The sequence below is a fragment of the Ruditapes philippinarum genome, unplaced genomic scaffold (genome assembly GCF_026571515.1).
Source record: "Ruditapes philippinarum isolate M1 unplaced genomic scaffold, ASM2657151v2 ctg1465_1_1_1_1, whole genome shotgun sequence".
Lineage (NCBI taxonomy): Eukaryota > Metazoa > Mollusca > Bivalvia > Venerida > Veneridae > Ruditapes > Ruditapes philippinarum.
The window spans coordinates 210,966-235,607 of NW_026852415.1; the positions used below are offsets into that span (position 1 = coordinate 210,966).

Genomic DNA, 24,642 nt, shown 5'->3' on the forward strand with positions numbered 1-24,642 from the left:
TTTGACTTCCGGTATTAGATGTTTCATGTCGAGACAAGAATTTCATTAATTATTCAATGAATTAATAATTAATTAAGAAAAAGATGCTGCTGAACATAAGTGTTTAGTTGTAATATTCCCCACTGCATATTCACATTATAGAATTTTGTATCGAATCGTTCGTCATACGTAACTATAAGCAGTTGAAAATTTGTTGACCCTAAAACATGGCGGGCGTGTTATTTGAGGACATATTTGATGTGAAAGACATCGATCCTGATGGAAAGAAATTCGACAGAGGTAAGCAAAATTCCGTTTATACCACATAGATCGCTTCATAAATTTATGTGACAGTTGCCAATGTAACTTCATGAGATAACAGATCATAATCTGCTAAACTTGGCTCGGAGATGATCATCTCCCCTTTGACAATTTTGACAAAGGAATTGCATAAGTTTTTTTTAATAATAATTGATATAATAATCTTTGTTTCATCTTGTTCCTGTCTTTCTGTTAAGGTAAATTGGTTGCCAATTACTCCCTTATATCCTATTGATTATTGATCTTAATCTGTACACGTCTATAACGGACTTTACCGGTCTTTTGCCTCAGGTTTAAACATGTTGCCCAGAACTCACATTCTGATTGGCCAAATCGGTATAGCTTGCACATAACTAACCATGGTAGGTAAGGGTACTCTGTCATTCAGTGGACAGAGTTGGGATCGAGTAGACACACCCTTGTCTTGCAGTAACATCTTTGCAGACTTTCAGGGTTGTGTAGATAGTTTTAAACCATGCCTGATAATAGACAGAAAATCCAAGATTTAGACTGGATGTTGGCATTAGCAGAACTTATGGATGCATAATCAGGTTAGAATTATTTCACAATTTTGTATTTTTGGAGGTCATGCTGTTGAATCTTACAGATGCAATGAAGCGTTTCATGGTTTGTTAAATCTTTTGAAAGTAGTTTGATTAATGCGTTTGCTTAGGCTTGATAATGTTATGAGTTTAGGATAGATTTGTCTACATTGTGTTCTTAATAGCAATTATTTGATAGCTCACAGTTAACTTTATCGTACTGTTGAAACTTTACCAATACATGGTTTCATGTGATATTAATTGCACTTTGATCAGGTTTTGACATGTAGCTTTTCAGAAATTTATGCGTGTTTGATATTTTTGAAAATTGAAATGGTTTTGTTTTTGTTCACTGCAAATTGTACTTGTGTGTATATATAAACGCATGAATTGATTGAGTTAAACTTAGCCTCAGATAAATGTAGTATTGGTTTATTTTATTGTATTTGTAGAGTCAGTGACTTTGAGCTAAATTTCTGATCAAGTTGTGTCATGCATGTAGGGTTGCTAGGAATAACATAGACAAACTTGCTCAATATCAAGATCAATTCTTTCATAGTATAGTGGAGAATAAAAGAGTTACATGCAACAATGGTTGACAATGGCATTGCTTTGTTTTAAAGCAACTCTTAAGATATTAGGGGGGCTATATTTGAGAAAGATCTTTGATCAATTTTCAGATACCATACAATGAGTAGGCATTGTGCATTTGAAAGCAATTCAATAATTCCCGTGAACATTTTTGAAATAATTCCAATTATATTGTTATAAAGGTATTGTTTGGACAATATTATCTTACTATTCATTATGAAAGATATATGCCATAGCATTACTCTTTAATGACTTTGTATATTTAGGAATGTATTATCTATACTTATATTGGCTTCTTTGTTTTTATTGGTTTAGAAGAAAGATAATTTAGATAGTTTAGGTGTCTTTGAAACTTTAAATATATACATGTTAAACAATAGAAAATGATTTATCTTTATAACAGAAAAGAATTTTATATAGAAAAAAAAAGAAAAATGTACACTCAGCAAAAATTGTGAGAACAAGATTTTAGATAACTACTTAACTTGTTCTTAGAAACTTGAGGTTCATTTGATAGAAAGATACACATTATTTTATAGTATTGAAGAAGTATATATTGTATCCAAATGATAAATGACTTTAGTTCTTCTTGGACTGTTGTGTAAAACAGTCAAATTGTTTGGACTTAAAAAAATGATTTATTCTACTTTTAATAATTTAATATTATTTGATAATGATTGTGGTTAATATCAAATAATAGAATATGAAGACAGGGATTTAACTTAGATACTGCTAGTAGGTACATACAAGTACTATATTACATTGGATTGTAAACTGTTATACATGTGTATCACTCTAAAGAAGAGCTGAGTATGGGATATTCTTACTTATAAGATGTGATGCAATACTTAAATGTGAAATGTAGAAATAGAAGAATGATTTATATTTAATGAACATACATTGAAGTTATCACAGCTGGAACATGGTATATCTATATGAAGAATATTATAGATGAAATGAAGATACTAATCCTTGAAGTTAGAAATCCTCTTGTTTTCTGTGCAGCAGGAAAATTATTTAAATTCCTTTTATTTTTTAGACAATCCCTAATAAGGAAAGAAAATGTAGGGTTAATTTAAGTCCTTAAAATGATAGGTCATCTGGGGTATTTGGTAAAATGTTTAATATCTGAAACTTCTGTTATAGAAATCTGTACATAGACCGTTTTAAAATTAAAAAAAAATCGAAAGGAAAAAAATTATAAGATCAAATTACAATGATTATAATACAAGTGGATATTAGTTTTAATAGAGGATAAAATGAAAGGATTTTGTACAAGGTAATTTATATCTTGTGTATTATAAATGAAAGAGGTTATCAGTGAAGTTGTACAGACATGAATTGACTTGATTATACATGATGTGCATTCCTAGTTTGATAGTGTCATAGCTATAGGATGTTTTATCTACCAGCCAAATTTCATCTTGATTATCAGATATGGAATGTTTCAATTTGGTCAAATATAGGTCTATAGTGACAGGTAAAACAAGGGTTTAAAATGACAGGTGAAAAATTGGTTTATGAAAAATATGGACCATTTTTTTGTTTCTGTGTCTTTGCACTTTTTATCTCCTTGATAAATAAAAGATAAGACACAGATTTTAGGCCTTAGGGACATTTAATCCAGACACAATGACTTTTAGTATTGTTAAATTTTATGAAAATTAATGACAAAAAAGAGAAGGAACTTGAACAGTTAAGGTTAAACTTGATAAAATTGATATCACATTATGATAGAGAATTCATTTAATATGCCAGCTTGGTCAATACTGGGGATCATGGGATAATCTAGTAAATGATATGTATAGAAATCTAGGGTTTTTTTACCTGTGTGTCGTAAGTCGATATAATATTAGTAATTTCGTTTATTGTAGGATACTATTATAAATGCAAGCTAAAGCTCAACTAGCTATAGAAATAGAACCTGTATCAGTGTAAAAATCTATACATTCAGTAAATCTATAGATTTATACATTACTGAACCCGATAGCTCTTGATTTATTGATCTACAATTCCCTGTAATTTCTCATTGGAAAATTTCTAGCACATGCATGTACATGTAGCTAGTCCTATGTTCGTAAACGTGCTTTAAAACTATTTGTTTGTCCTCTTCAAACACAGTTTATTATCCCTTTAATAATTTAAGCCCGTTACAAAGAATGGTCAGGATATGTTATAACATGTTACATTTCACAAATTCAATACACACAGATATTTCAATAAACTATTGAGAGGTAAAAGCTATTTATTTTAACAGTTTATAAAAGAAAGGTAATTACAGACATACTGGGATATACAGTTATCTTGTATTGGAATTCTTTCACAAAAGTATTTAGTGCAAGGGGCCAAGTATTTGTACAATATTAAGAAAAAAGTTTGCTATACATTGAACAAATAAATGAACATTTTTGTGTCATGTCATAAAAGAGATTTTTTATAAAAATGAAAATTCTTTTACAATCTACATGTGTAACGGCACTGGGACAAAAATTCTTTATTGATATCTTTAAAGTTTTGTCTTTGATCTTTAAATAGAATACACGTCAAATTCAATGAACTTAAAAGTGTCGCTTTTGCAATAGTTTGTGGGAGAGATAACATGACATGTTCACCATTATTTATTTATAAGTTATGTTGAGGCTTGAACTGATCCGCTGAAATACCGATCAAAATACTGATCGATATTTAAAGAATTTATCACAGTGGGTATATGAATGTTGGAATTATATAAAGGGTCTATGTTTTCTTTGGTATGTGTCATGAGGCCGTTGGTGAAGAACGTTTTAATTTGAGTACAGTTTTAAAGCTTTTTAGTTACCATGGTAATGGTGTAACATACTTCCGTCATTGAAAAAAAAAGAAAAATATCTGGTATAGATGATGTTAATTGTAAAGTTAGGATACAGTAATACATTTTAAGGCAATAAATTTTAAACTTTTTACATTAGCAATTGTTGGCTGGGTTCTGAATTTTGATGGGCATAAAGTGTCAAGAAGCTTGTCGGAACATCATTTATTCGGTTTGGTCAAAAGGTTATAAATTAAGTTTCGGTACGTTTTTACCTCTCAATTAGGAGGGTGGTCAAGGGTTTAAGTAGAGATGACCAGTGCATTTTAATGTTGGACCATTTCTCTCTGCCGATGGGATGTGCTGAGAAGAGTAATTGGTATTGTCTGACACATTTATAAGATTTGTCCTCAAAAACACTGCACCGGGTTACTAAAGGTCACTGTGCTAAACCTAGACCAGATTTGTAGTAATTAGTAAATTCTGGCCACTTATTGGGTAGAAATTGAGATATCAGTATGTTATTATAGAAAGAGAAAATTTAATTCTCTGCAGTATGTAGTATTGATATTAATATTTTTATTTGAAAATTTGCCAAAAAAGGAAGTTGTAGGTGTGTAGTAATAAATGAACCAATTATATAAATACAGATGATGTAATAGACAGTACATGAGATCAAAATAGTTTATTAATATATTATATGATATAATGTATATACATGTAGGTGTATTTATGTATGAGAGGTAGATGTATTGTTAACCGTGATGAAACATGTGAATACACTTATTATGAAGGAGATACTTACATGAGTTAGCATATTTTATCCTTAAAATTTTATGAATATTTTAGTGTCTTGTTAAAATTGGAAGTATATGTCTGACGCATCAAAACAGAAAGTGAAAAGTTTTCATGTTGATTGAAATTGAAAAAACAACTTCATTTAAGGTAATGGATCTGTATAGAGATTTTGTTTGTTTATTTCAGTTTCGAGGCTGTTTTGTGAGAGCGAGTCGTTTAAGATGGACCTCATTCTGGACGTGAACACTCAGCTTTATCCGATGGACCTCGGTAAGTTTTGCCAAGTAAAATACATCCTTTACTCTGAGATCTTGCTGCCATCACCAAAAGGCTTAAGATTATTAGAGATAGGCTAGTAAATACATGTTTCAAGTGCCTTGTTTTGTCCTCATTTCAGTACTTTTTCATAGAAAGTCTCTTTTAACCCCCTTAACCTGCTGAATTTCTTACATGGACTTGCCCACCTTCCAGTTTTTGAACTGTCCATTATCAATTTAGGGAATGTCAAGATGAAAATTATAAGTTTGTCAGCCAACAGTAAAGAGCCTTGTCAAATTACACAGATGTGCTGCATGGCCTGGCTCTATACTGGTGGCAAAGGCTCCTCACTTTAGGTCCATAATAGTAAAGGTTAAAATAAAAATGGATAAGCTCAGGGAAATTTAAAGCAGCACTGGTTCAGGACAGAACTTTAACTAAGTAAAGAGGAAGGATAATTACTAACAACAACCTCCAATGATTGTATTGAAATTGGTTAATTAATCGGTTATGAGGCAAATGAATATTTCTAATGATTTACCATATTTATTCTGTTTAAGGTATATCATAATATTAGATAAATGCACCATGAATTTTCCTTTTGTTTCCATATTTTCATTTTGCATATCATCCATGATATAGTAACACTGTATCAAAGTTGCTATACATTGTTATAGATAATGACAAATTGAGATGTCTGTAAAAAACTACAGTTTTTTGTAACTATACACATGTAGTATGAATTAATGTTGCCTTGGAAATAGATGCCAAAGACACTATTTTCTTATTTCATTAATGCTGCATGTATGTTATAAGAGACATCTTATTATCAAATTCCAATTACCCATGACAGTAAAGCATTGATTTTGTATGTTTTATTCCGTGCACTTTGTTAATTGGATAGAAATTTTCAATTTGTATACCTACTTACTTTCTACAATACAGTGTATTTCATAGCAAGGGCAAGTTGCCACTTGATCAAACCATCTGATTATAATCAATTACGAGAACAGATCCTGTTGAGAACAAAATATGCATGTTGCAAAATCTCTGCAATTTTTTTAAAAAAATTCCATGAAAGTTTTCATCAGAATAGAAAATTAATTTCATTTATTGAAGATGGATTGGCACTGCTCCTAAAATTTGACTTATGTAAAGAAAGCTTAATTTTTTTAAGGATTCGATATTTTTATGAGATTTTATGAGTGTCAATCTCTTGATGGGATAGTCAAAGGTCAGTTATATAGTCCTGCATGCTCAGTTATTGTATTGGACATGTATTTAAACTACTTCAGTATAAACCCAAGAAAACACATATTCCTTTATGATTGAAATTAAAACAGTCTGGTCCTGTCATAGAATTTAAATGCAGATTTAGGAAAAAAATATATCTGCCTCGAAAAATAAGTAATATTTTCAAAATGAAAAGTGATTTTGTAATATTGTGTGATTTTCATGATGTATTTTTTTTAAAGGTATTTTTTGAATAATGAATGATTTTAAAAAAAAATATGCAAGTACATGTATGTTTTTTGAGTGTTGGGGCAGTAAATTTATGAATTGCTTCAATGGGATATGGGGATGGGGTCGTTATGTTATTGATATTTTTGTTATCTGTGAGATTTAGCATAAAAACATATGGTCTGGAAAGTAATGTTAGTTGTAAGCCAATTTATGCGGGGAATGTAGGAATACTGGTATAATTATGTGTAAATGACACTGCCTTCACAGTATCCAGCCAGAACTTGTTCTCATTATAAATAGAAACTTATGTAGGTACATTTTGTAGGTAAAAGTAGACATTACCAAGCTTAATGCATCAGTAATACACATCTTAGTTGAGGGGGTTGACTAAAAAGTACAGGCTCAGTTTTATCAAATTGTGGCTAAGAAAAATCTCTAGCTATTATAAAACCCTGGTCATTGGATTTCCCTTTGAGAGAATTATATAAAAACTAATTGTTATATTATGTTAAACAAGTAAAAACCTTGCAACAGTGACATCTAATAGCTGGTTTAATGTTTTGTTGAAAATCACTTAATTATTTCAATTGTTGACCTATATTTTAAAGTTTTTCCTTAACCAGTTGAGTACAAAAAAAACCTGTTGTTAAACGTTTTCATTTATCTTTTTCATCTTGGGTATTTTTCCAGTCCAGTAAATCTTAAAATGTCCCAAGTTAAAACTAATTATGTCAGAGTATAAAGAAACATGTACAAACATAAATTAATATCATTATGTACAAAAATTAGCCGCATATTTGGTTTCCAAGCAAAAATTACTTTTATATACAATTTTATACATTGGTATAGATAAATTTCGAATAAAGGCAATCAGTTAATCTTGTTTTTGTGAATAGGAGAAACGTTTTTTGTAACAGACCTGCCATTGTAAAATGTACCCCACCTGGGCTAAAATTAAGTTATAGGCAAGTTAAAGATTGCGGTTGAGTCACACACGTATTTAACACAAGCTGTGTCATGTTTGTACAGGTACTATATAAAACGGCCATATATCTTTACATACTTAATCTCGCCAAAGCTTATGTACATGTATGGACATAAACTGTTGAAATAGGTTTAAGATTTACAGGGAGAGAGTTTTTATTTTATTGTTTTATAAGTATAGACGTTATACAGAGGTATGGAAAAAAAGTTTGATATATTGGATATTGATTTTAAAAGGACGATGTTAAGTTTAAATATTTTAATAATGTAAGTTTACAAAAAAAATTTTTGGTTTTCTCCAAATACATGTATACATGTTATGGACTCCCATTATTAGTATAAATACTACTTAGAAATTTTATATTTTGTTTTCTTAAATTTTTGATGATTGTTATTCTGATGTTGACTGCTATTTTGTTTAATAAATGAGTTAGATAGGGTGACACAAAATTAATGGTACAGAATGTGTCTGAGTATGGAGTACAGGTAGGGTCATAAATAAAAATTTTACTAATTTGGTTCAAACATGTAAAAACACTCACTGTGCAGTTACATTTTATATGACTATGTAAGCCATGCCTGAATGTACATTTATGTGGCTTTGAATAAATTTTTGTTCATACATTTTGCTGTGGAGAAATTACGTAATTTACCACGGTTTAATTTTTTTTACAGCGGACAAGTTCCGAATGGTAATAGCTGTTACACTGAACGAAGATGGTACTCCAGCTGATAATGAGTTTAACCCCACAGACACAGGTCCGTCACGTGCTGATAGCTTCGAGTATGTGATGTACGGAAAAGTGTACCGTCTTGAAGGCGATGATGGATCCGGGTCAGACTCGTGTAGACTGTAAGTATTTGTGTTGGTTATGCATAAACAGCAGAAATTCTTTTGACATTGATGCACGATGTGAAAATATTCCATTCAGTCGAACTATTTATACATACATGTACAATACCTGATACAAGATCCTAGCATTAAAGTGTTTTAAATAGTAAAAAGAAAGAAGGAATTCGGTAAATTATTAAGTTTTTGTAAATTTGGAATCGAACAGTTTTATTTATGCAATTTTTGTGCGATAATATTTTCTCAAGACCTGAAACCTTCTTCAAAATTTGAATCTTCTTCCTGCAAATTCATCTCACTGCTTTTGCTGATAAGTAAACACAAATTTAACCATTATCTAGAGTTCTTATCAACATTCCATCAGGGGCAATTTTGACATGTGTTGCAAAATAATTTTCTCTGAAACCTTAGGTGATTACAGTTGTTTTTACATAGGTGCACACGTATGTCTTTTTTTCTCTCTCGTGTTGCAACAGCTGGTTAGATAAAAAGCTTAACTCTGATATAGATGACACATCCCTTCTTTCTATCAACATGTGATAACACGGTGTCAATCAAGAATGCATAGTTTGGTTTGCTGTGAAATTGGGTTATTGGTAAATTTGTTTTGGGGTCGCAAGAGAAGAGTGTTAATATAGAATCTAAGATGCATCTCCGTTTCATTCACGTTGTTGTAGTCTTAAGTGTTTAAATGCTTTGAAACTAAATAATGATTTGGTAATAGACTATTAAAAGCAGGTGAATGAGCTTCCGAGAAAAACATGTAAAGAAAATTTTAATTCAAACTCTTGAATTTTTATGACTGAATAAATAAAGAGTTCTTTTATTTTTAGGTGATAAGTAAGAAATGTATTAATTTATCTAATTAAAAATGCAATCTGATCTGATAATTCAGAATTTTTAAAGTATCCTCATGAAACAATCAAAGTTTTAGGACTCAGTGTTGAAACGTTCCAAATTTTATGTTTTAAAATGTAGTTACGATTCAATGTCATGATTTTCACCTCTGCTCGGCTTTTTTTCAACATTCGGCACCAGCAGTGCCGAATGGAACACTTTCCCTATTTTATTCTCAAGTGCTTAGATAATGAGATTATGTGTTCCAACTGCCTAAGTGAATCATCAATTTTTTTTTCCGGGAACGAATAAAAAAGTATTTTTTTCGGGGAGGAGGAGGGGTGTATCAGTTTGTGTATATTAAACACAGGTACACATGCTTGATGATTTCTCGGTGATTATGTAGGTACATAAGCTACATACACATTTCACAGTGTCTTTGTTCTGTCTGGATGTAATTATAAGCAGGAGAGGGAATGTTGCGGTGAAAAAAAGATTTATTACTATGGAAATATAACATGTACGGAATAATCTGGTAAAATAATCGCTTTGTTTGTTTCTCGATTATTTAGAAGGGTTTTATCAGGTTTTAAATGAATTTTTTTACTATAATCTGTGTATTAAAATTTTGTTAAAAAAACTTAAAATACAATGCAGCAGGAAATAAATACGATTTTGTGGCTAGGAAAAAAATAGTTAGGAATTGAAAATATGTGAATTTTAGTAATTATTTTTATTGTATCCTTAATAATGTTTTAATTTTGAATGAGAAGATGAATTGGGGATCACATTGTTTTCTGAACTTGAGTAAATATTTTCAAGTAGGAAATGAAGGCAGTGGTGTGAAGTATAATTATTTCATCTGAAAAATCATCAGATAAAACCGATTTTAGACAATTTTGCAAATGTTTTTTAAAGATGAAATAAATAAAAAATACTATACAGAATGCATTGCAAGCAGAGTTTTTGAGCAGGTAGAAATAGGTGTTTCTCTTGTGGGCAGTAGTGTACCTGTAGATTTGATTGGTAGTTAAGATATATGTTAGACCATTTTACCTGGTAGCTGATGGGTGAATGACCTGTTAAAGAGAACAATAGCTTTTTGTGGTTTAATGTTTCATGACATTTTGGGATAATTATGTAGTGGTCAGGCATAAGTGTAAGTGCTAATATTAAAGAGTTTTAGTTTGTATGGATGGTACTGACAACAGTAACTAAATTGGCATGAACATCTGTGAAACCAGTAGATGCATGATATTTTAGAAATAGTAGTAGTTTCATCAGAATTCAAAAGTAGGTAGATCTTTAGGTTATGTGTATTTATATTTGCCATTGAGTGCAAAATGATGGTCATCAAGAAATTTCAAATTTTCAAAAGCACCAACCATCAACGTGAAATCACAGAATAAGGCTCTCTCCTGCAGGAACATGTCTCGTGTAACCAGGCTGTAAGATGGAGTAATGTGCAGAGTTTTGGTGTACCAACCTGAGGTTCTTCTAGAAATTCTCTTGTAAGTGTAGGATACCATTCTGTGTTTACATTTCTAATCATGTGAACACAGCTGGTGGTATCTTTTACTTCTTGAGTCTAGCAGCATTGTTAGCAGTCACATGCACTGGCAGATTGGAGAAACCCTGGCTTTGGTTCGATGAGGACACCCCATGTTAAGGCTGGATCTTAAAGCCTACTAACTTCAGCAGAATAAGGAAGATTTTGGGCTTACATAGATACAGGAAGATTTTAGGCTAGGGGCTTCCTCAGGCTTGTGCAGGATAAGGCAAATATTAAGGATTGGACAAAAATTGTCCAGACAGCCTGAAGGTGTGTGCAGATTAAGGCAATCTTTAAACTTGGACAAAATCGGGCAAAGCAGTCTGAATGTTTGTGAAGAATTAGGCAGCCCACCCAGCTGATTCAGAATTTAGCAGCCTCTAAGCTTGAGCAGCCTTCAGACTGGAATAGGATTGACAGTCTCAAGACTAGCACAGAATTGATGAGAACCTTGAGGCATTTTAGAAGAATAGAGAGGGCTCTTGATTTTGGCAGAATGTTGAAGGCATCAGTGGCCCCTTGCTGAACAGGAAAGTTCAGCAGAGGTTAACATAGTATACAACTATCTGGAACAACTTTATACTGCTTAAAGAAAGCAATATTTAACCCATAATAGCAACTTGCAAATAGTTTTAAGAAACATGTTGCAGTTTCTTTATGAAAAAGTCTGATATATATGAATAATGCATTGATAAAATACATGGTTTCTCGATATTAAAATTTTGAGTTCTGTACGGGTTTTTGTAGAAGTTTTTCCCATCACGCCATTTAAAACCATGTAAACAGGCAGTAAATGAAAGCTTTTGATGGCTAGGTATTATGCTGAAGGTTGTAGATTAGTTATCATGAACAATCTAATGTAAGGAATATTATAACATGAAGTTGTGTCAAGGAATATTATAACAGGAAGGTGTGTCACAATGATAGCACTATAGTGGTTTGGTTAAAATGTCCTGTTCTGTCCTGTTATTCGCCTACAATTTTGGTACATGTGTATTTTGTCATAGAACTCATGATTTGTGGTAGTATTTGACACTATTTTGAGGTTTTTTTAAATATTTCGAATTGTAAATTTGGTTAGGCAAACATATGATTTAATTATAAGTGTCATTAAATGAACATTAGATGTGTAAATATTGGTTTGAACAGGAAAATTTTGGTGTCATACCCTAAAAACCGTTGTTATAAAGAGCACACAGTTCGACTGTGGTCAGAGAGAGGAAATTTTTATAAAGTCTGAAGTGTTTTTTTCACATTCCAAACAGCAAAAAAATAATTTATTCAATTTTTTGTAATTAAATTTATGTCCTCATTAATACAATAGTGTCAAGAGTTTTGTTCAGTCTGGTAATCTAATGACGTACAACTAGGTTCAATTAACTGTGTAAGTCAGAGCTACCATCACAGCATTGTAAGAATCTTTATCTTTACCAAGCCTGGCTTTCCAGAAGTCTTGAGTTAGAAACAAATCTGTTTAAATCTGCACATACAGGAGATAATATTTTCACCCCTGCCTTTGAACATGCAACAGTATGCCTTGTAGAGGTGAAAGGTGGAGAGAGAGTCTTTCTGAAATTCCCATTATCTGTTGATAACCTTGTCATGAACATCGCTCATCAGGGAGTCAACTTTACCTATGACTGATTATATAGATGTTTGAAGGTGGCTGTGGAAAAACATTTTGATGAACATGCTATTAACTATACATTGAAGAAAAAAAAAACTGAGAGTTTGAGAAAAGTGAAGTTTGCATAGTAAGGTGTGTTTTTTCCATGTTTCATCAGTGCATAGCTTGCAGTTGCTTACAGATGTAAGCCTAAAGTGGTTGTTACAGCTTTCAAAACTCATTTTTTTAGGCTTTTGTTTGTTTTATTTACAAATGTCTGAAAATTCCTGTTTACTGAATTTGTTAATTAAATTCTATGTTAATTCAGTATTAAAGTTGCAAACATACTTAGAGGAGAGTAGGTGTAAAATTTTCCGAAGAATCGTAATACCACTATATCGTAAAAATAAAGCTTATCGAATTCTTCAAGAATTTGGGTTTTCCTTTTACCTGTATTACAATTATGATTTTATTGCGTTGTATGTAATCTGGTATAGACCGAATCGAATGCACTTATATGCTACTATAAGTTACGGATATGATTTCATCAGCATTATAAATGTGATATAAAGAGGCTCGGTCATGTGAGCGATACTTATTTACGTATATATATGTATGTACGTATACTTTTAATCTTTTTAGTCGGTCAATAAGGAATGTATATTGTACAAGGAAGGGCATAGAGGGATATTAAACTGATATTTGATATCAGATTATTAGAGATAAGAAAGCTACCCAATCATATACATTTTGAAATATATTTAATAAAGTTATCAGCATTTTAGTCCCTATTCAACGAAAATAATTTTTTCAATCAAAAACATGTTACGACTTGTTATATATTTACCTTGTTGTACCTCAATGTCACATAAGTAACAATGAATAAAAAAGGTGGTTATTTTGTAATTGTGAAACATTTTGTAAACCAGTGTGAAATTGTGTCTTCCGTATACATGTAAAGATCGGTAGTGACTTTTGTCACAATAGCCGTAATTACAGGAAAAGCGTACTCGGTATTTGTGCAGGACAATGTAAAATTACTCCGCAAAAGTTAATGTTTGTTTAAGATTTATTGAATAGCAAAACGTACATGTAGTTGGCAAGTTTGGTTTAATCGTTATTGGGACTTGAGCCAAGATCTACAAACATGTTATAGCAAGTAAGTGTGCAGATATCAGCTATTTTTATGTCATTGTATAGTTGGGGTGTGATTTTTTTCTCTCTCTCCGCATAACACAACTTGCCAACAGGTAGATGTTAGAAGACGAAGAAGAAAAAGAAAAAAATGTTGTTTAGGTGTAGTTTATCTTGGTACAGGTAGTATGTTGTCAGCTTTAAGTGTTATTTTTGGTCGGTAATTATGTAAGTTTGTCTCTTGGGTCAATGTGGCAAAGTAATTAAACAGTTGAAAATGCCAGGTATTGTGGTATTTCTTTGGCTTTTTGGTACATTACTGTGGTTGGTGGTTTATTTCCCACTGGCTTGTAGGTAAATAGGAAATTTGTCTTAAACTTGTAGGATTAGGTATTTTATTTAAGATTTGTATTTCAGATGAATGGTTCTGTATTTATGTTATATAACTCTGCTTGCATAGCCTTATGTCAATAAAAAAAGTTCTTAATAATTGATAAGAGATGATGAATTTTGATTTCTGTAGTAAATATTATATGGAAGACATTTTCACATTTCATACAAAACTTTAAAATAAATTTTGTGTACTTTTTTCTACAAACTCCAAAACTTTATTCATACTTTACTAAGGAAACTTTACCCCAGCATTAAGGAAACTTTAAACCAGAATACAAATCCCTATCTTACAAATATGACCAGCATTGAAACATGGTACATGTATTTATACATGTAAAAACCAGTTCATACAAATTTCAAAGGTAAATGATATGTAACCGATCAGTTGGTAGGAGGGTATGACATGGAGCATTGTATATCCAACCTACCATTATTGGAATATTGATCGAACTTTTCTGCCGACATGTGGAGAATTAGACTGGGTCAATCCATGAAAGAGAAGATAAAATAGACATGACTAATCATTAACCTGTTGGAACCAAAAAATTGATATGCCTTTGATGACAGTATATAGCTAGGCCAGGCTGCAATTCCGAGGCCAGACTGCACATTGAGGCCAGGCTGCATTTCCATGTCCTAGGACCAAACTCTATACTGTTGATAGTTCAATTTTCGTATTTTGATATTGAAATACCCTTAAAATTTGAATGGACTGTTCCAAATACAAATCTGGTCAAGTCCATTAAAAGAAGTTTAGCAGATTAAAAGCTGAGAGATTGTTGTGTATAATAAATTCTAGAATCTGTTGACGGCACTTACCTATTAATCTAAGTTTAACTATTCTAAATTACCCAGTTTTGCAGGTAAAATAAGCATTTCAATTTTTTTTATTGTCTATGAATACCAATAGGTTAGGTACACATGTCACAACAAGAAATAGCGTTCTAATTTCTGTAAGATCAGTACTGTCACTTGTGGTTGAAATTTTATAAACATACAGATTATATTTAGCAGAGAATGACTTTAAAAATGAGTGGTCATGCACAATAGTCTTATTATAATTAATGGATTAAAGTCATTTGAGAGGTGTGGATCGTTAAATAATAGAATGACTTGACAAAAATTTAGGATAATTAAACTTGATAGGAGATTTAAAACTAATTGAAAGTAAAATAGTAGTTTTAAACAGAAATACATAGTTAACATTTTCTTCTTTAACGATCGTGAAATTTTTCAATCTGGTATTTCAGACATATAATAAGGGATAAAATTATGTTAAACATATTAAGCTTTTTGGTACTTAATTTGCAATATATGAGGCATTTTTTTGTAGGGGGCGAGTGGGGGTCATGGTATATCACATGATTTATTTATTAAAATATTTAATTGTGTATCCAAAAAAAAAGTGTCTGATTCTGACTTCACATATCGGCTGACTTTCCTGTCTCTATGCGTGTGCAATGAGGGAAGTCATACTCGCATGCTAATCATATGAAAGTAATTAAGGGTAGGGTCAAAGGTCAAAGATTTTGAATGTACATAAATGAATTTTAATAATGATATTTATGATGTTTTTAATGATAATAATATGCTCAAAATAAGTAGTTTTTTTTTTAAATTGTGGGATGATCGAAAGTTGTAAAACGTGAATTAAAGTAAATAATATGGTTAATCGAAAGAAGGAATGTGATATTCAGTGACATCTAGAACAAAAATGAATATTGTGATTTATTAGGAATACTGTATAGAGGGAATGTAATGATATATAATGAGGGTAGCACGGGGATTTTTTTGCTAATATTTATGGGTTTGCTAATATATGGGTTATCTTATAGTCGAGTTTTCTGATCTATAATGATGATAAAAATAGAACTTAAGTCATACGAAGAAGTTGCCAGAAAAACCTACGTCAAACTATTGAAGGACCATTAGAAAAACAGTCCTACGGTTTTTATAAGTAGCATAGTTTCTGAAAATCAAGGTTTCAAATGATTGGTGTTTAATAATAGAGATGTTAAGATTAAACGTGGGAGGGCGAATTGAGAAACGGATAAAATAGCGATTTATTTATTAAGTAGTATCTTAGGTTAAACATTTAGGACGTCCTCGACAATATTATAGTTTAAATCATGTGATTCGTAAAGTAAAAATATATGAAAACAGGATGTATATGTAATATATGGTTGGGCTGTTTGTAAAGCGATATCTATATAATGTTTAATGTACATATTTTATCATATCTGTAAGACGATTTAAGCATGTTGGATCGTTGTAAATGTAACAATATAGGTCGAAAGGAGGAAGTTTTTGATATTGTATAGTTATTATGATAATGTATATGTAGGTATTACAAACAGAGGTAAAGCGTTCTTTTCTATAGCTTTATTCTTGTTGCTTTTTTTCAGGAGATGATTATATTGTTTATTTCATTGTGTATTTGTGAAACATCATTAGATATTACTTAAGTTAGTAATGCCTTTCAATGTGAAATATGGAACATTAATAGGTGTAAAACATTGTCATTAGCTACTTTTTCAGGGAGTTAACTATTTCAGATGAAAATTCTAAAAGTTCAGTTAATTATTTGCAGATTGTCTGTGAAAAAATACATTTTTACAAAACTGATTAGGTTTCAGTTTGAAGTTCGAAAGGTTAAACTTATAATAAATTGAACTTAACAACAGTAGAATTATTTTAGATGTGTAATTTTGCTTAAGTTTTTGCTAGTTTTGTAATCTTTGTTTTAAGTGTTTATCTCTTGCTGAATAGTGTTTATATTGTACTAGTACTTATACTCAGTTCTCTTTTATAAATGGGGGAAGAGCAAGATTGTTTGTTACACAGCCATACATTTGTTAAATACTAATTAAAGTTTGATTTTTGAAAAAGAACAAAAAACAATTAAAATCTTTGTTTTCTTTGGCATTTGTTCATAAAGCTATTGCAGTTAATTGTTTCAAGACTCAAAAAGTATCCAAGAAACAGATAATTTTGCTCTTCCTCTTAACAAACAGTGCATGTAAGCTGAAGATTTTGTTGTATAATATGCTAACCATATATACATGTATACCTATGTTTGGTGTTGGGTGTTTATATAATCTTTTCCAGCCTGTATATATACAAGAGAATGTCTTGAGATCAGTTATATTGCCATTCTTACAATTTTCTCTGAATGACATGGCATTATTTTATGACCAAATATTTTATTACTATACTTTGTATCCTTCCTAATTGGACTCTTAACTATGTACTAATGACTAATAATAATTATTGCCGTGCTGAATTGATATAAAATAAGCCTAGTGCTGCTTTGAATAGACTGATTCCGGAATTAAGAATATTTTGGCTTTTCCCAGCTATAAATCAGGGGCTACCAGTTGCAGCTTTGAAAGTATACGAAACAGGTTGACTTATTTATTCTGAACAGTAGTGCACCATGAAGCTAAAAAGTATCTATGAAAAATCCTTGCAGAGAAAGATTCTTTATTCAAAATTTTAAAGCATAAATTTGTAAAAGAAAAGTCACTGTGATTTAAAAAAAGAAGTACTCTTTTATATATACAGGCTAATATAGGTGTTTGCTTAGCATTTAATTTGTTTTTCTGATTAAAAATAAAAAAAAGTGTTTGATTTTGGACATGTTTTTTCCAATTTATATAAAAATCTTAAATTTTGAATGTTTTTTTGCCAAAGCAAAGACGATATAAATATGGCAGAGTGTTTCAGTTTAAACAAAAGAAACATTGTTAGCTTCAAACAATCTGTTTCGGTTCATATGACCAACTGAACAAAGTAGAATTTTATCTTCTTAATCATTTGACAGGCTTCCAAGTTTTAATTTTAATAGTTTTTTTTTAAACTTCAAAAAAAAAAAAAAATTCAAAACGCAATCTAAAAAATACATGCTGTCAGATATAAACTTTTAAATAATTGCTTATTTCATTAAATTGTAAAACAATACACCAAGTTCATATTATTTGATCATATTTATCTGTTTGAAGGTTACAGCAAAGATGACTTTAATCAGTCCTTTGACAAAATTTTGTAAATTATATCAGATATTTTATCGAAACTAAATGAAGCCTTTGTTTGGTAGAGGAAGTTAAAGTGTATTTTGTTTTTGTATTGTTTTTTTTTTTTAAGAACAAAAGGAAAAGATATATTTTAAGTTTTTGAATTGCATGTCATAAAATGTTTTGATCAAAATGTGTGCAAAGGGTCATTCTTTTGACACTTGAAATACTTACCGAAGATTGTGCAGGTAAAAACAAAGATTTTTTTTAAAAACACTTATGACTTCTGAAAATTTGCGTGTTTTGGGATACTAGGTATATAGCTGTGAATGTTTTATTTAGTTTGATAGGAAAATAATCATGTGAAAGTATGCAATAAATAATACTATTTGATCTTGCATTGTGAAGATTAGGAGTAGGCAAAGATCCATAGTTTCAGCTTATAGCAGAGATGATTTCTAGAAGGAACTTACAAATCTGAAGTGACTTCAACAAGAGCTAATACATGTTGTGTGTCCTATAGCTTACTCCTCTGCTGGGATCCGTGCCAGAGATGCATTTGCATTGCATGCTTAGTTGTAAATGCATAATCTGGTATGTGATTCTACAGAGTTCTAACATCCTTGTAGTGCTGTAGCTTTAACCTTGACCTCTAACCCACAGCCTCATTGTGACATTCCTACTGCATGATGGGATAACAAAGAGCCTCATTGTGAAAATCCCATTGCATGTTGGGATCATATTCCACAGCCTCATTGTGAAAATTCCCAGTGCATGATGGGACATTGTAACAGTCTTGTAGTGTGCTTTAAATCTTTCTGCATGTGGTTGCTATTTTTAATTTTGCTATTTTAACATATTAACTTTTTTTTTTTTTTATTGTGCATATCATTTCGTTTTATAGAGCTAGCACCGTCAGTGTCTTACTTTCCTTGGGAAAAAGAGAAAATTTCTTTTATAAATAGGAGAACGATAAAGATTTTGGCAAGAAGCATCATTTTGATTAATCTTCTTATGTGTGTGTATGTAACCAAGACACTGACTGTGTGCCAGCTTTCTTAAACAATGGTAAACAAAACATTATACTCATATGTATTGTAACATTGTACTATATCTAAACAAACGCTAGTTTCTTTTTGTTTAGTTAATCATATTTGTGTGGTCTTTGTTTTAGCTCTTTTGATATTTTTGCTAGTTGTATTCTTGTTTTGATGTTTCAATAGCCATATGATATTACTGACTATTCTGTAGATGTAGATAAAAGTTGATTTTTTATTTTGTTCTTTTTAAGAGACACACCTAATTGAGACAGTGTTTGATTTAGTCCTCATTTTACATTGAAAGGCATTACTCGTAATTGTATTGTATAAAAATAGCATTTTTAATATGATATGTATTCAGTGGTTTTAGATTACAGGTTTTAGCATATTTTTTGACATATGAGAGGTTGCTATTTTATACCAGCACAATTTCACTAATCTACATTTTAAGGCCAAAAGAATTTGCTCCTTGTCTCCTTATATACAGATTTAAGTAAGAGTTTACAGGAATTGTGTAAAAAATCACCATATAAACAGATGTTTCTGAAAGTATCAAAGTGCTGGGTGTGTATCATGGGGTTAGATTTCATTACCTTTTACTGAAAGGTTTTGAATATGAACACCAAGAAATTAAGTTAAATACCTTTATTACAAAGGGGGTTTCCCTTCGGCATCATATTAAGCTACGGTAATAAAATAGCAACCTCTCATATTATGCTATCTTTTGATATGTAAATAATAAATGTAAGCATTTTGTAAGTTGACATTGACATCATTGCACTTGATCCTGGCAAACAATATTCCATACTACCAGTGAATGGTGCTTTAACTGTTAAATGTTAGGTATATTTCAAAATTCAAAAATTTTATGAAGAATTTTTTCAACATTTTGGTAGTTAAAGGGAGACTAATCTTTTCTGAGTCAGGACTTGAGCTTGATAAATGTCAACTTACAATGTATATCAGCCAATCAGAAAAAGGCTAGTAATTCTGGTAGGCTGAAACAGAAAGATATATCATAATTATATATATTTGTTATATTGTTGAGTTTTTAGATGTTACGATCTTTGAATAATTTGTATATGTCACCTGTATCATGCATTCATTATGTCATTCATTCCTTCCATCCATCTACCTACACAGATTACCTGCTTCTCGTTCGCAGCTCTTGCACGCTCATCTATAATGAATGAAAATTTGAAAAAAAAAGAAACAAAAAAAAACAATAAAGAAACAAACAAAAAAAAAGAGAGCTTTAGACCCCCCCCTGTGAAGGTGATTGGTTTCTATGGCGATGTTTTATGGCAGTGTGGTTAGCTGGTTGTCAAGGGAGCTGTACAACCACTTTCTGCACTCCAGAAAAACGTGTCATTATTTCGGCAATTCTGCGATTAAAAACAAAAAACTTCCAGAAACAAAATAGAAGACTTCTGAGTAGATTTACCAAACATTGATGCAATTTACTACTTTTCATCCTTGAATCTACATAAAATACGATCAGATATATGAAATACTATACTGTTTCCTAGAAAAAAATAATTCATGTGTAACATTATTTTGGTTTAAGTTTGCAAAGTTCTTTACTATTTTTAGATTTTTTATTCTCTGTCAAGTTTCCGAACAAATTTCTTCTGTCTTTCATGATTCATTCTTGCTTTAAAGTTAAGTTTTATCTTGCCTTTTAAGTTTTTCTCTGCCTCTCATTCAGCCAAATGTTGAAGCTGTAAAGAATGGATGTATGGAATAAATGAATGCATTTTACAGTCCTGTGTTTTGTATTTGTCCAACGTTTTTTAATACTTTTGTCATTTTTGGCTTTACTTAGAGTAGTAGCGTCAGGTCACATGACCTTGGCATATATTGTTTTGCATGTGTTTGTATTCCTTACTGCTGCTGTAGAGAAAAGTTTTCTACCTCAGTTTTATACTTACTACATGAATAATAATGTAGACCATATATTAATTAATTAAACACGTAGATAGAGGAAGGAAAACGCTTCCTTTCGTCAGTTTAAGGGAAGATTTGAGAAAAAGAACATCAAAAAGCCAAGCGAAAAAAAAATGCTGACCAGCATCGCAGAATAAATCAAGTTAAAGGGGACTTTGGCGAACAAGTAAATGCATGACTATATCTTTCGTTTAGAAAGAATAGTGGTTTTGCATTTATCTCCAGTAGTCAAGTGGGTAGGCATTCGTTTAGACCATACATCTTGTTTGTTTTATTTTCACAGCTTTACAACCTGAATCCTTGAATCTTTTTCTATGAAAAGATAATATTTTTATAGTAAACTGTTTCCGTAGCTAAATTAATAATTTTATTATTATTTTAGAAAAAGGTAGATATGCCTTTTTAATTGAGAATTTTTTAATTTTTTTTTTATAATTCTTCTTTGAAACAAGTGTAGAGAACTTTGGAAACTTCAAAAATATTGGTAAAATGGGTATTTAAGATATTTTTTTAATTTAATTAAATGGATATAGTATAGTTAATATTTTGATTGCAAAAATGGATTTTGGATTACATTTAAAAGGATAGATTTTGAACATGTTTAAATGGATGGATATGGAACATGTTCACTGGTAAATGGATTTGGAACATGTTTAACAGTAAATGGATGGACGAGGAACATATTTATAAATGGATGGTTTTACGACATGCTTATCTGGATGAATGAGGAACATGATTATGGAATAGGATTGGAATGGTGGACGAATTTTGGATATGGAGCATCACATCAAGGACTTAGAAATCTGTTACATGGAAGGTAAAGGAAATCAAATAAAAAAAAAGGAACACATTTGGATCATGATATGATATAAAGGAGAAAACATGGATGGATTTGCTGACCTTATACATGGATGGGATTTGAAAGATATTAATTTAGATTGTTGACAAAGCATGGAAATGTTGATTTTTTTTTTTATTTGAATGATTCTGTTAAATGCTAAGATTTTCAGGAAATGCAGGAAGAGGATGTTAGGAAAATGACAAAGGAAAGGATAAGGAGATAAGGAAGGGAAAGAGATGGAAAGAATTAAGGAAGGTTTAACCTAGAAGAATTCAGGAAGAAGTGGAGGAAAGGAAGAGAAACCTGTTTGGATAGTTATATACTAGCTAGCCAGTTCATTATAAATCATAATTAATTTCCTAGATCAATCATCTCATTTTGTATCCTGCTTTCTCATTTAACCAGACAGTTAATGTATATAACATTGTTATGCTTTTTGTACATGTATTAACCTATTGCATGCTGGGAAAAATTGTCGTCTGCCAAAAAAAGTCTTCTGTTTAATTTTTGAATTTTGTCGAATTGATTTGATTGAAAGAAATTAAAGGGTGACTGTCAAACAGCTTGGTTTTTGGCAAGAAACTTGGGCTACAAGATATCTAGTATTTTACAAATCAGCTTGCAAAGGCAACCATGATTGCACTCAGTTACTGTAGACTAAGGGTTAATCCACATGTAATAAATATCAATATATGTATATTTATTTTGTGTATAAGCATGTACATGTACTTTTTATATGGGATCATGTCTTTTTTCCAGTTACCTCGAGTAATTTAACTCCATTATACAAAACTTTGCAAAGTTCTAGTACAGTAGCGTAGACTTAATAATATTCTTTTCACAATACAGGAAATTTATCGACATCTGGGCAGCTAAGTCAGAGTCATCTTTAACGGATAGTTCATTTAGTAATTTTGTGAAATTTAAGTTAATGTTTTAAGGCACATGCAAAAAAAGATGACAACATTAAACATGTACGTTTTTTTCTGTATATTTTCAGGGCGGCCTATGTGTCTTATGGTGGTTTATTGATGAGATTACAGGGGGATGCCAACAACTTGCATGGTTTTGAGGTTGACTCGCACGTGTACCTGCTGATGAAGAAATTGGCGTTTTGATTGGTTGTTGATTGTTGTTATGTGTGATTGATGATTGTACATATGTACTTAAAGGCATGCTTGCCTATTGCTTGAATGTTTTGTACATGAAAAATGTACGGTTGGTTTAAGTGTATGATCATTTGCATAAAATGATGTAAGAAATGTTTGATGGTTGGGTTGGTTTGTGAGTGTGAATAAAAGGATTTGCATGCCAGTTATGAGTGATTGAGTGAGTGAGTGAATGAATAAAGTGAGATCACTGCCAATATATGAGTTGAAATTGTTGCATTTTTAATTTTTTTCTTCTTTTTATTTGATTTGGATACTTTCTGGGGGGTTAAATCTAAAACTAATAAACCAAGCGTAGTTGATACAGAAGGGTGATTTGTGGGAGCTTAGTGATTGTTTGATTGTAATTCTGGTCGTCTGTTATTATAAGTTTCTCTCAGGTAAAATTTTGAAACTTTTTGTTTGTTTAAGTGGGTATGTTCATGAGAAAGTAAATCAATCTTGGTGCCTTCTAACCAAGGGAGATAATAGTAAAGTGGAATGGGAAATAACTTGTTATTTAGATCAGTTAGAAAAAAGGAGATAATTTCAGTCAAAGAAACTGCTATTTTTGCATTTAGTTTAGTCTGTTTACAAAATTTGGTGCATTACAGTTAGTAACAGCAATATTAAAAATTTTATTTGCAAAAACTTAAAATTATGGCTTTAATTTTGAGACCAAACGTTTTGAATATAATGCAAGAAGTGCTATTTTTTGCTGCCAATTGTTTGGATATGTTGTTTAAGTAAATATTGTAAAAATGATGGTTAAGGAATGATTCTTGTTTTGAATGAAGAAAAACATGTTGTTTTTCAGTACAATGTGAATATGAAACTTAGTAAATATGGTTGTATAAGAGAGTGTGTCTGAAATAAGAGGGTGTGTCTGTGACTTGGAGGGTGTGACTGTGAAATAGGAAGGCGTGTCTGAAATAGGAGGGTGTGTCTGTAACATGATAAGCTAAATCACTGCCAGTGAAGTTTAGTTTCTGTACCCGTTAATGAGGTTGGAGGCTTAAGGTTGGATTTTTTATATGAACCATTGTATATATGCTACGATTGTCAATTTGTATATATGTTAAAGGTGACTGTGTAAAAGATTGTTGCATTCTTTATATATACCATATTTGATATGGCTATGTTTTGGTTATGTTAAAAAGATTATTCTTTAACACTTTGTAAAAATTTTTTTTTATAAAAGTCATTGTTCATTCATCCTAAATTTTTTAAGAAATGTTAAAGAATGGCAGTTTTTTCAACAAAAACAATGCCTCATTTTAATAATTATGCTCAGAAATATCCATCATGGAACACCAACATTAATTAACAAGATTTTAAAAATCTTGTTTTATCATTTTCAAAAAAAAATCCTCTTCCCATAATAATCATGATCATCACCATCATCATGTATTCTTTGATAAAAAAGATGCTATTTTTATGACGTCAATGCACCTGTTCTTTCATTAGAGGATACTGGACAGATGCTGGTTGTCTTGAACCGTTTTTGTTGACATAAATATTGAAAAAGATACAAAAATAAAAATGATAAAAATAAA

At 31.0% G+C, this 24,642-nt stretch overlaps 1 protein-coding gene across 2 annotated transcripts; it reads left to right on the forward strand.

Moving 5' to 3' along the window:
* LOC132759788 (DNA-directed RNA polymerases I, II, and III subunit RPABC3-like) lies at positions 1-24,642 on the forward strand. 2 transcript variants are annotated; one of them, XM_060751640.1, is made up of 4 exons: positions 1-279; positions 5,206-5,289; positions 8,401-8,578; positions 22,939-24,642. In XM_060751640.1, exons 1-4 carry the CDS (start codon positions 207-209, stop codon positions 23,054-23,056), a joined length of 453 nt encoding a protein of 150 aa, XP_060607623.1. In that variant the 5' UTR covers positions 1-206; the 3' UTR covers positions 23,057-24,642. The 2 variants fall into 2 exon arrangements, with proteins under 2 accessions (XP_060607623.1, XP_060607629.1); XM_060751646.1 differs by lacking the exon at positions 1-279 and adding an exon at positions 4,943-5,030.

Coding starts and splice junctions, on each gene's coding strand:
- LOC132759788 (XM_060751640.1), top strand. CDS start 207: ATGGCGGGCGTGTTATTTGAGGACATATTTGATGTGAAAGACATCGAT. Junction 280..5,205: donor TGGAAAGAAATTCGACAGAG/GTAAGCAAAATT, acceptor TGTTTATTTCAG/TTTCGAGGCTGTTTTGTGAG. Junction 5,290..8,400: donor GCTTTATCCGATGGACCTCG/GTAAGTTTTGCC, acceptor TTTTTTTTACAG/CGGACAAGTTCCGAATGGTA.